This window comes from Apis florea, unplaced genomic scaffold, assembly GCF_048593485.1.
Source record: "Apis florea isolate Af1SG1 unplaced genomic scaffold, ASM4859348v1 contig_3587_pilon, whole genome shotgun sequence".
NCBI classification, from domain to species: domain Eukaryota; kingdom Metazoa; phylum Arthropoda; class Insecta; order Hymenoptera; family Apidae; genus Apis; species Apis florea.
This window is the reverse complement of record NW_028256789.1, coordinates 2435924-2449072: the sequence shown is the minus strand read 5'-3', so window position 1 is coordinate 2449072 and position 13149 is coordinate 2435924. Positions and strand designations below refer to the sequence as shown.

At 42.5% G+C, this 13149-nt stretch overlaps 2 protein-coding genes across 6 annotated transcripts in view; one reads left to right on the top strand and one right to left on the bottom strand.

Moving 5' to 3' along the window:
* The window catches only part of LOC100867361 (zwei Ig domain protein zig-8), a 75050-nt gene extending 74013 nt beyond the window's left edge, over positions 1-1037 (top strand). For all 3 annotated transcript variants that reach the window (XM_086914349.1, XM_086914351.1, XM_086914350.1), the window contains exon 6: positions 636-1037. In XM_086914349.1, coding sequence (XP_086770475.1) covers positions 636-736 — 101 coding nt within the window. In that variant the 3' untranslated portion in view covers positions 737-1037. The remainder of the gene's footprint in view (positions 1-635) is intronic.
* An 8601-nt stretch (positions 1038-9638) lies between these two features.
* LOC100867244 (zwei Ig domain protein zig-8) overlaps positions 9639-13149 on the bottom strand; it is a 90018-nt gene continuing 86507 nt past the window's right edge. The window contains exons 8-9 of one of the 3 annotated variants that reach the window (XR_015294164.1): positions 11102-11378; positions 9639-9762 (exon numbers count right to left, since the gene is read on the bottom strand). Coding sequence is in view for 2 of the 3 variants with exons in the window: in XM_003692597.3 (XP_003692645.1) it covers positions 11242-11378 (137 nt within the window). In the remaining variant the exon portion in view is untranslated. Of the gene's footprint in view, positions 11487-13149 lie in introns of all 3 variants that reach the window. The other 2 variants (XM_003692597.3, XM_086914338.1) reach the window with 2 other exon arrangements.

The following is a 13149-nucleotide window of genomic DNA, read 5'->3' as shown; positions in this document are numbered from 1 at the left end:
CGGCGCGCACAGCCGCGAGGATTATCCGTGGTGTGCGGCGCGCACTATCCGCGCATTAACGCAATTACGCGAGCGCGCGCTGCTCGCAGAGAGGGATGGGCGAGGAACGGCGGCGTTTTTCGACCGATGCCGATTCCTGCTGCCGCCCACAGGATGGGACCGAGGTCTGCCTTGGAAACCGGCCGAACGAGATTTTCCATTCGATCGTAAATCGCAAAGCTGTGTACACACGCGAGAAGGCCAGGGTTGGTTGCCTGCCCACCACCGCTCCTGATTATCTTTATTACCGTGCACCGGCCCGCGCTCATCCGACGCGATACACCGTTAACATTTGTCTGGATATATGGAATGTGTGTATGGAAATCGGAGGGGGAATAGTCGAATCGAGGGAGGGGTGGATAGTCGTCGGTCGTGGATAGTAATCGCTGCTTGGGCTGGCTCTCGCGCTTTCTCCGCTGCTTCGCTCGCTCTCGAGTCTCTCGTCAAACACGTTCGTTTGTTGTTTCGTAATCTTGATCGATCGTTATTGTCGTATCGACTCTCGTGATCCGCTTCGATCGTTGATCGTTGCTCGATTGTCGATCGAATGTTGCGTGTCGTTGGGAAGAATGGGACGGATGTGATTTCTGTTGCAGGGGAACATCCGGCTGCGATGCAACACGGAGGAAGTTGCGGCGTCGCGCCCACCATTTTGTCGGCGACCCTTACTCTGGTGATCTCGAAACTGCTAAGGTGAGCGGTATCGTTGTGAATTGTGCGACTTGGAAGCCACGGGCTGGTCGAGCTCGTTTCGTTCGAACCGGTGAGACGGTGAGGTGCCGGTACGGTGCCGAAGGGAGGAGGAGGAGGAGGAGGAGGAGGTGAAGGAGAAGGGAGGAAGGGTTGATGGTTGTTGTTCAAAGGTAAAAAGCGCGAACGAAAGGAACGCGGCGGTCTCTTTTCCTTTAGGAAAAGCATACGGAAATCACGAGAATTGCGAGAATGGAAACGTGACTGGCGCTGCTGCCAACGCTGCGAAATCATCGGGCTGGTTTTAAATGGGGGGAAGGGGAGAGGGAGGGAAAGGGATCCTACGGGGTTGGAACAAAGTGCAGTGGATCTGGACGCACAGTGGTGGTGGTGGTGGTGGTGGTGGTGGTGAACGCAGTGACACGGAAGTGGAGCTCGACTTTGCACACGTACGTTTTTACCGTAAATTTTCATTCCACGTCATAAACTGTTCCATACTGTTCTACTGTTTCTTTAGCAATTTTTCATCGGCCATCGTATGGGGAGGGGAGGGATAGAGGGGGTAGGGGAGGGGAGGGATGTGCGCGAGTGAAGGAAAGGGAGGAAGAAAAAAAAAAAGGTTCGTATTTGTATACCTCTGCGAAACTCGGATAAAAAAAAAACCGGCAAAAAGGAATTCGATTAAAGGAATCCGAGATGCGAGACTGACTCTTCTAAAGATCGGATGATTGATTGATGCGATCGATGAACGAGTGTGTGTCCGAAGCGTGTTTATCAGAAAGCGGTTTCGAGAAACTAGTGAAACAGCTCGTCTAACGGACTTCTCGAAATCAGAAATTTACGATCCGACGATCGGATTCGAATTAATCGATTAATCGATCCGTTGTTGTGTTCGTGTGTCGAGTACGTAGCGCGTAAATTTCACTGTATATATATATATATAAGGAAAAGAAAAGAAAAGGAAAAAAAAAAAGAAGAAGAAGAAGAAAGAAGGATCGTTCGTTCGATAAATAGCGATTTCGTCGCGACCTCGTTTGTACAGTGAGAAAACGTGATCGAGAATTATAGGGGAATCGCGGATCTGGGCAACGTATGTACATAAAGGAACTATTTCGATTTCCGTCTCGAACGTTTAAAGTATGAAACTTTCCGTGTTATCGTTGATCACGGGATTAGGTCGGTCGGAGTTTGCCCAGATCCGATTGGTCGGCCTCCGGAATCGCTGTAATTTCGCGAGGACAGTTTTCCGACAGTTTTCAGCCGAGGATTCTTGATCGATATATAGACGGTTTCTTTTTTTTTCTTCTTCTTCCATCGACGCGTAATTTGTCCTTTTTCTTTTCTTTTCTTTTTTTTTTTTTTTTTTTTTTTATAGGAAGAATAAATTGTCGATTGATATGAGTTAATATCAGTCGCGCTCGATATGTTTGCGTCGGAGAGAGAGAGAATTATTGTTGGTGAACTAGGGACAAAGCGTTGTCGATTCGTTATTGCTCACGATAACTGCTCACTAACTCTGTTTCCAGGGAACGTGATTGTTTGATCGGTGCATGTTCTTTCTTTTTTTTTTTTTTCTTTTTCTTTTTCTTCAATGGACAACAATGATTTTCTCGCAAAATTTCGAATCGAAAGTATATTGGCGAACGATCGACTCTCGTCGCTGGTTTAACTGGTCTAATCAAAACGATGCAATCACGCTAATCCGCGAGAAGGAATTTACAAATTTTACCGTACCGCGTAGGAGGAATTACGAATTCTACGAACTGCGATTTAAGCATAGGGCTCGTGTATAGATAAGAATACGAGGATAATGTAAATGTAAACGATTAGTAAGAGTATCGCTAATAGTTAATCCCCGTTGCGCGAACGAGGAAGAAAACGTTCTGTTCCTGTACTCGAGGAATACGGTGATTATAATATCTCTGATAACATCGGGGATAAGGATCATCGAAATTTCGAAGTGACGAGATGAATTTTAAATCGAGATAAAATAATAATTTTCGTTCGAATTTCGGTCGATTCAAATTTTTTTTTTTTTTTTTTTTTTTCTTCTGTCGATTCGTCGTCAGCCTTCTTCCTTCCAGGATATTCGTCGCGAAGATAATACACGCGCGAACTTCTTCTAAAGACACAAGACGATAGCAACTTTAATTAGTAGATTTATTACGGATATATAATAATAATAATAATAATAATAATAATAATAATAATAATAAAACGAGTAAACGGAAAACGATATCATAACGACGTAGAGCGTGTTAAGACGCGACTTAACCATAGGTTTAAATAGATTTTTTATAACGTTGTACCACTGCCAAAGAGTCTGGTGCATATACAGCCTGGTGTAAAACAAAAACTGCCAGAAACTGGATTCACTGTGTTACGTTGCACGGATTTTACAACACGGAGACGAGAAAGAGGGAAAGGTTCGCGATATGATGATATATTATTCCTTCTTGTATAGTTTATACATACGGTAATTTATGTCGTTGTGAGAGGACAATATTTTGAAGTTGAAGCGTGAGGATAGCGGTTTAAAGAAGTGCGGTTGTTTAAAGTAAAAAAAAAAAAAAAAAAAAAAAAAAAAAAAAAAGAAAGAAAGAAAAAAAAAACGGAAAAAAAAGAGATGATACGTGAAAAAGAATGAGAAATCAAAATCGAATCGAATAGATATACAGATTTGGAATGTTATTCGTATGTATGATATTATAATTCAGAGAGATTTAACGAACGAATTAATCGATTTAAAATAATGTTGGAACAAGAATGGGAGAATCGTCGTTATTGATTAAAAGAAAAAAAGTAAAAAGTAAAATTTAAAAAAAAAAAAAAAGTAAAAGATCTTTTTTCCTCATCAATTTTTAATAAATATTACTCACTTTGTTTCGAAATCATCTTCGAGTCTCGTTCCTTTTGAAATGAAATGTTCGGTTATAATAACGATCTAGGTTCGATGTTACGCATAAGAGACTCCGGATGTCATCGTTTCACGTAATATCGATAATGATCTCGCGTTCGAGATTGAAAAAAAAAAAGAGAAAAAAAAAAAGAAAAGAAAAAAGGGGAAAAAAGGAAGAAGACAAAAAACTCGATAAAGCTCACTCGAAACACGCGTCAATCGCTGATAATCAAAGAAAAGAAACGGAAAATTATCGAGAGGGAACGTTACACGTTAAATTGTGTCACTAGATAATCGATATACCGCGACTCGCATAATTACGAAATGTTGCACAATTTATATAGTTAAGCCTAGATCGCATTGTACATAAAGAATAAAGGGGGGCAGGGAAGGGGGGGGGGACGGGGAATTCATAATCGATAATGTACCATGTTATATAGTGGAACGTCAAGCAAATGAATCAAAGTGGCAGAGGTAAAAAAATGCGGCAAAACGAGTACAGACTTATTATACTGTAAAGATATTCATCGACGTGAATACTGTTTCAATAAATGTAATATGATGATATAAAACGATTCTATCTCACGTTCCGTTTCCACCTGTAATCACACAGCATCACAGTGCAGTTGCTCAGCATTCTTCCTTTTTTTTTTTTTTTTTTTTTCTTTTTAATTCTTTTCTCCTCTTTGTTCTCTCCCTCGTTTCCCCTCCCTCGTGTTTCCATCTTACCAACTAACGGCGAATTTATTTTGTTTCTCTCTCTCTCTACACTTTTTGCTTTTTTTTTTTTTTTTTTTACTACATTCCTTATCGAAGTTACTCCGAGCTGAAGCGATACGCAAATTACTCAAGCGTTTGCACACCGTTCGACGCAATTTCTCGTTGCAACGATGGAAACGAGTTTGTTGTTTGCACGAGTAGCACGGCGAACGGTTACCAAACAGCATCGACGATTTAAAAAAGAGCAGGGGAAAGAGAATAGAAGGAAAAAAAAAAAATAGGAGAGAAAGAGAGCAGAGCCGAAGGGTGGAAAAAAAAGAAAGGTTGATCGATGGTACTCAACCTAAAAATTCCAACCATACGAGGAAAACCATCGTTCGAAAATTCGAGGCGATGATTTATCATCGTCAATGGCAACGCGACCGCAAGAAGTATCACTTAATCTCGCAAATGTCAAATTCTTCTCCTCTTCGAAACATTTTCAGATTCAATCTCTCAAGCTTACTGTCTGGTTTCGCGCGTTGAAGAGGAGAGGAGGGGGAGATGGGGAAGGGAAAAAAAAAAAGATATACAAAAGAGAAGAGGACGGATAATACGCTTACGACAAAGGACCATTACGTCATATTTCCCCAGATACCCCGGAGTAATCAATTTTGCCCGTCGCCGAAAAACAATCGACCGGTCCCCCGAAGTGTCTCTCGACGTTATTCGCGGCGTGAACATCGACGTGTGCAGATCTCAGGTACCTGCAGGATTCGATCACAATCACGATCCTGTCGAGCCCGTCCCCGAATCGTCGAAGGAAAAAAAAAAAAGAAAGGAGGAAGAAAGGGAAGAAGAGAGTTGGTGGTTGTTGCGGGCTCGTGCCTCATCCCCAACTTCCCCCTTTCTTCGTTTCACTTTTTCCACGTCCCTTGACGTTTTTCCACACCCTTTTAGCTACCCGTCTCTCACTTTCACCTTCTTTTGTTATAGATTACACGAGCCGTTCGAGATGTTGTTGTAGACTTAGGAGGAGGAAGGAAGAAATCAACGACGATACGGATAAGTTGATCTAATTAAAGTTAATAAATCAATGTGATAATTATTAGTGCGCGGGAAATCCCGTTCTCTGGATTTTTATCTGTAATTATTGTTGGACAATTGGTCGGACAAAAGCATCCGATTCGATCGTTAATTCTCGATGAAAGTTGAAAACGATCCAGCGTGTCCAGCTCGGAAATCTCGCTTTCCATCGGTCCGACACGCGGTGGAAGTTGGGACACGAGGTAATTTCCACGCGTGGAAACTCGACATTCGGGGATGGGTGAGATGGCGTGCACGCGCCAACTAAACAGAGGAGGATCGGACACCCGACGAAAAAAAAAAGAGAGAGAGAGAGAGAGAGGAGAGGAAACGAAAAAAACGAAGAGAGAAATCGTTGAACACCGCGTGGAAGGATCAATTTTACACAGTGTGGTCAGAGAAAAACGTGTAACTGAAATCGTACTTGCCACTTGTCGTCTTTCGACAGATAGATCCATACGATCAACCTTTCGAATTCGATCGTTGCATCCCGGTTAAAATCTCTCTTGATTACGTACGAACGTTCGACGCAACGCAATCCATCCCTGTCCAATTTCATCCATTGAAAACTTCTCTCCTCCTCTCGTCGAAAAAGAATACGAAATTGCGTTACGAATGCGTGCGAATGCGATTTCGATTCGAATCGATTCATCTCTAGAGTGTGATCGATTTCTTCGAGAAGAAAAAGATCGGATATATAGAAATCTCGTGATATCTCGTTAAATATTTCGTAATCTATAGGAGAGAAAGTTTTTTTTTTTTTTTTTTTTTTTTTTTTCTTTTAAAAGAAAGACACACGACTGTGAATTACGAGTGATAAAATATCAGTCGGCCATCGAGTTCTGTTTGCCGATATTTTACCAGTTTAATTGTTTTTCGATAGTCGAGAGCAATTCCGGCTTTTCGCCGTGCGATTGGTGGACACAGGGGATGGCAGAGGTGCAGGCGTTTCGAATCTGGCTATTCGTTACACGGTAAAACGGAATCGCGAGTTAACCATCCAAGATGGCCTTATAACCCTTTTATCGGCCAAGTAATCCTCGTTTTCTTCCTCTTTTCGATCGGATCGACGATCGATGGACTTTTGCAAGTCGTTAAATTCCGTTACGACCGATTTTTAAAAAAAGAAAAATGGTTTGAAGGGTTTAAAAGGTTTAAAATTGCGCTTGAAATTTGTTATTTGTTCTTCGAATAATAACCGACAAATTGTTGCCCGGTTGACACGAATTTCAAGACACGCAATATTCCCGTCGATTTTTGATGGAAATATCGATTCGCGTACCAACGGCAGATTACTTTGGTAAATTGAATTTTTATCGAAATCGCGTCACTTAACCAAATTTGGGGAGTGCACCGCCAGTGGGGTTTAAATCGGCCCAGTTTTTCCTACCTATTCACGCGGATCCATCGAATTTCGGAAGAGGGAGAGAGACGCGGGGCGGGAGGAGGAATGGTCGCTCGATGGGGGAAAGAGAGCATTCGTTTGTCGCTGTTTATATTCGTTACGGCGAAATTGAATCGTGCGTCAACAGAGCAAGATTACAAACATTTTTTATGGGAAACACAATCCTCCCTCGTTCGTTTATCAGGTAACAAGGCAAATGACGGTGAAAATTAACTGTCATTTCTCCCTCTCGATTCGCGAGTTACACGCATCGAAAATTTGCCCGCCCGTACGAGAGAGAGAGAGAGAGAGAGAGAGAAAATTAATTACACGCGTTATCGGTTCCTTGTAATTTTCTCATCCGCCGAACAATAACCTCGATTCGTCGAAAATTTTATTCTCATTTTATCCTCTATTTACGTTCGTTTCGCACATTTTGCGAAAAATGTTCGAAAACATTGTCCGATCCAATTTTTTTTTCTTTTTTTTTTTATATATATACATATATATATATATATATAACCATACGCGTATCAGCATCCCGTTGTTGTTGCTGTATTCGCTTCGGATCGGGATGATCTTTAATTTGAGCAAGAATGAAAGACGGGAATGCGGAAGATACGCGAAATTTATTGCCGGTGGACGATGCCGCTAACGAATGTGTCCCGCAGGAGTGGAACGGCCGGACAATGCAGTTTTCCAATTTTCACCCAGCCATCCACCCTCGCCGCTCTTCGAATCGCGCGAGCCTTCGTTCCACCCTCTACGGTCTACCTACTCCTCCGCTCTCCCGCCCTTTATCATCCGCAACCCGAACAATCATAAAGCATGTTGATTCACGACCCGTCGTAAATTTAACGTTATTTTATCCTTACCCTCGTGTCGTTTTAAAAACGGATACCCTTGAACGATCCCCAATCCGTCGCGTAATCACGTATTCGAATACGAATTTTTCAATTAATTAATAACTTTCGATAATCGATTCCTCGGGGGAGGAGGGCAATCACGACAATATTTCTCTCCTTCTCGCGAATTATATTATCGAGTGAGATTTTTCCTTTTTATCGAATGATGAAAGGCGAAACGAATTAATTAATTCGTACGATTAACCCCTAAATATCGACGATACGATTTCGAACGGGGAGCACTCACGGTTGCTGATCAATCCGTTCAAAAATTAAACGGGACAGGTGATTATTATAGACCATTTATTTTTTCAACCCTCTCGAAAGTTAAATCTCTCGCCCGAAAGTATCCCGCTTCGTTCGAAAGAGCCGCACTCGCCCTCCCCTCCCCCTTCTCTTCCATCTGTGCCCTCCCCCCCTCCCCCTCCCCCTCCCCGTGCCCGTGCCCGAAGCAATTTTACGCGAGATCCGACTTGAAGTTTTCGGAATTTATAAATGAAAATTCGCCGGAAGCTGGGATCCACCCTTTCCGCCTCGAAATTGGCTGGTTCTCCGAGAAATTTTATATTCAGGACATTACTGCGTGCTGAATTATTTTTCAAGTTCGGACAGCGTCGATGGTGGTTGGGCGTAGCAGTTGAAGTAGCCCGCGCCGCTTGCGGTGGTGGTAACTGTTTCCGGTCGTGAGCCTTGTCATCCAGGTTCAACCCCAACTCTGTACCACCCCCGAATACCCATTTCACCCATCCCCTCCAGTGTCACTGGCCTGTGCAAGACGACCAAGCAAACTTTTTGCCTGACTTCAACAAATTCGGTTCTCCAACATCCCCCCCCCTCCCGAGCAAACCGGTTTTATACTGTTACTTCGTACCCGATCCGAACTGGGACGGAGGAAGTTTGCGGTCGGTTGGAAGATACTCGATTCGAGAAAATTGGAAAAATACCCGAATATGATTTTTGCTAATTTTTGCGAAATGAAGAAAGAAGAATCTTTTAATTTAATTCGAATATAAAAGTTTTCGAGGGACGAGTTATTCGTTTAAATTTACACGAATCATCGCGAAGAAAGGATCTTCGCGATTAGTGGAATATATTTTCTTTTTTTCAAATTAACGTACGAAGACTTTCTTCGCGGTCAACTGTATTCGTTCATTTTTCACTCTCCCTCCCTCATCGTTTCGTCTCATTGCCGTGAAAATTTCAGTACAAAAAGAAATTCCACGTGTTTTTATACGCTCGACTAATTAAACGCGATTTATTACTGTCCAAGTCGTTTATTCTAGGCATTCAGCTTTGACGCGACGCGATCCATAATACTGGAGACGGCGCCACCGTTTTATTAGTATTCAGGGGCCGGTATTCGCGTGTTGAAGAATGCGTTGAAACGTCACGGGGACATTGTTAAGTAGGAAAAGGGATGTGGTGAAAAGGGGCGAGTAGTAGTGGAGTGTAAAACCAGGCAGCGGGCACACAGGGTTACACAACGAGTCGACACGCGCGTATTTGACCGAGGGTGAAAAAAAAAAAAAAAAACAGACCGAGGGTGGCGGCGCGTTTCCCTCATCCCCCTCATCTCTTCGCCACTCCCGCTCGCAATTCACCCCGGACGATCAAATATTTAATCTGTTCGTCACCCCGCCGTTTGCGCGAACCACCGGTCCCAGGGTTATTTGTAATTCATAACGCATCAAAGTATTCGGGAACGGTGAAAATCCGTGAACCGTGAAACGATTTTTCAAGCTTTAAGCGGCTAGGATTCGAACGTCGAGATGTTCCCTTCGTTTCGAATCGTAGGGGCTTCGACTCGCCTCTCGAATTTTCGCTTCAAAGTTAATCTCTGCGTCTACTTCTCTTCATCATATTTATTCGGGATTCAACGGGGAGATATTCGTCTCGGGAGGGGTATGGTGGGGGTAATAAATAAAGTAGAGTAGAATTGTGCGATTCGAAGAGATTTTATTTTTAGAAATGTATCGTGCAAAGCTCGTTTAACATCGTTCCAAAGGTATAAGTATTTTTTTCCCTTCTTTTTTCTTGTCTCGTGGAAAATCGTGAAAAAGCTAAAAGTTTAATAGACCCGATATAATACGGATAGATTCGTTGTATTGATGATGATGATGATGAATTGAACTTCTACTCAGAGTGTATCGTTAACAATAATAAATAGTATCTTAATCGTGGCCGCTAATTGTGCGTATTTAAGACTGTTAATATTACATTTAATACCATCGTTAAAGGTACGCTGATAAATTAATCTTAAGGAGGATTAAGGAAGGTAACGAGGAAGCGATCAACTTTCATCCAGATAAATCTATTTTCCGAAGAGATGGGCAAAAGTCGCGCATCCTCTATGGATTGCCATTAAAGAAAAATTGTAGTTAATCGGTTTGACTGGCGAGTAAGGTCCAATTATCCATGCTACGTAGCAAAGTATCGCGGAGGATCGAGTTACGAATGGAGGAAAAATTTTTCATTAACGCCGTTCCCCGGAACCGACGGAGGAGGAGGCATTGACGGAGTCAAGATGTACAGGATATCGAATTACTTGCACATCCTTTGACGTTGCTCGGCCACTTTAATCCCATTGACTTGGAGAGAGACTCTCAAAGAAGCGTCATGAATTGTAAGAGCATGCGAAAAAGGCGTACCGTTTCGGGATCAAGCGCTCCATTGCGGCTCGCTCTCTCTGAATTATTTACGTAAAAAATAAATTTATCAGTTCCTCCTCCATCTCGATACCATCTCCTCGTTCCCACTACCATTTTTCCGATGAATTATCCTCTCGGATTATACTTTCTCGATCCGTTTAATAATTCCCTCGAGGGGAAGGGACCGATCTCTCGTGCAACATTTAAAAGAAGAGTAGTTTCGAAAATATTATCATCCCGATTAAATCGTCTATTGCTTTGCTCCGTTTTTCAAATTCAAATATTCGAATTTTATCTTCGATATAAGAAATACGACGCGATGCATCGTAGTTTTAAAGTAGAGATATATATATATACACACACAAAGCGTTGCTTCGTGGTATTTCAATAATTCTCTCGTTTCTCTCGTTGAACCAGAGTGCGTAATCGATTCCATCGATTCGGATATCTGCAAAATCACCGTTTTCTATTTCATACGCGATCTTGTCCCGGTTATTTGCTTTGAACAATACGATGGAATAAGTATCGCGAATAAAAAGTAAAATTTCTTCGAAACAAAGGAGGAGGGAAAAAGAGAATCGATCCTTTCCTTCGATATTTCCGCAAAGCACTTTGCGAATATATATATGAAACATTCGCTTTTGAAATTCGAACGAAAACTTCGGTATAGCGGAATTGTATTACGGATTGGGATGACGTTACCCTCGTTACCCTCTCTCCTATCGATAATTCCTACTAGTATCTAACTTACGTATCTAATAGTCGTTGGTCGAATTTCTAGGTACTTTCTCCATCCGCTTTTGGTGGAAAGACAGAATGGGAGAATGTGGAAGAGATAGGGAGAAAGAGAGAGTGGAACACGCGTGAAATACTGTGTCGGAGTGTGGTGCGCTATTGCAGGAAAGTTTGGCTGTTTCGTGCGAGTATTAGAAACCACGAGAACGGAAGTAGGAGCCCGGCCCAGTGGCTCACGTCACATCCGGAAGAGACGTATCCGGCGTCACGTTGCATGGCTTCCGTACGTTCTCCTGCAACACAAGTAAAACGTTTCAGTTTATATTCCCCTGCTTGGTTTTTCCTTTGCTTGCCCGCGTTTCTATCATAGATTTCTGATTATGCTCTCTTCTTTCTCGCCTCTGGAAAAGAAGAGAAAGGTATTATATATCGATGGTATTAGCCGGCACGAGAAAGAGTAATGAAACTCGCCACTCGTAAATCAACGTCTCGCGGGGAGACTATCGGATTATTGGTTTTTTCTACGTCACCGAACCCCCCCGTGGAGCGAGCTAACGTCTTCATTAATTACCACCGCGTTTTTTAGCCATCGGTTCGTTGCTTCTTTACCCTCGAATACGCGTGTGCATAATTATTGCTCGAGATAGAAACGAATACGTTTCTTCTTTTTTTTTTTTCGCGTGGATCGAGGCGTTCTGGAGGATGGGAAATTCGAAGATCTGTGACAGGCAATAAAGATGTTACGTGTACGTTCCGTAACGCGAATTCAAGGAACGTGCCGCGAGCAGATGGCGCGATGGTACGCGTGCTCAGCTGTGCTTACAAGAACGCGTAGCTTGACGTTGCCAAAATGTATTTCATAAGACGTCGAGTTCCATGTGCGACGAGGGTTCCCGCGGTTTAACGTCGCGATATTAAATTATCACGAGAGGATATCTTCCCCACGAAGGAACGATTCGAAGAAAGGAAAATTGTCCCATTTTGTGGATGTGAAACGAACGAAATAGCAATGTAGGAAATCTTGGGTTAAAAGGAACCGAGAGAGGGATGATTAAACGCGAAATTTTGTTTCGCTCGATAAGAGAATCTTGGTTATTGGTATTTAGACGATCTGTTTAGACGAGTTGGACGAGAAAGTTGGTTGGTTGGCTTCAACGACGTAGAAGAATTCGATTATGGCTGTTGGCTTCTCGAAGTTAGCAACGCCAGCCGCGTCCTTAACGGCTCTTTACGATCTTCGCGGGACAAGATGTTGATTCTTTTTTCACTCGGGAACAGGGTACTCTTTTTTAATGGTTCTCTTACGATTACACGGATCTGATGTTGCACAATGGTGGAAATGGAAGCATTCTCGTGATGCTCGATGAAACGAGGTTACATTGGAAACTAATAAATTTCGGTGTTCTTCTTCGTTCTTTTCTCGGGGGGGGGGATTCGTTCAGTTTCGTTCGAACGAGATCCTTCTCTCCTCCTCTTCCTCCGGATGTTCGTTCGGATGTTGGAAATTTCTCGGATTCGGTTCTTAGACGTTGTTAATTCTTCTTTTACGACGTCGTTCTCGATATTTTTATATCCTCCGTTGAATTATTTAACACAGAAGACGGAATTTGTCCACGCTCGACGAGGTGACTTTCGATCTTTCGATCAATTACCAGATTATCGAGATGACAGCAATTCCTTTCCAAGATCGATCGTGATTAATCGCATATCGATCGCATAGCATCGGCGCTAATTCCTAAAGTCGTATTACATACCTGGTATGGCCACATAGCATGTGGCCATTCACCATTATAGATATCCGCATGAAATTCATATCACTGGAGGGATGATTAATTCGGTCAATAGGGAGACGCGATATTCGATATTGAATCGCCAAAATCTCCAAAGTCAATGCTCCATCGCTTCGAAATTCAGTTTATCATCGTCCATATTCGATATTATAATAAATGTCTTTCTGAACAGGGAATAGAATAAAAATCGAGCTTGGACCGATTTTACCATAAACCAAACCATTTGGACACACGAATTATTATATATGCACGCTCGAATTAACAACGAGTGGGA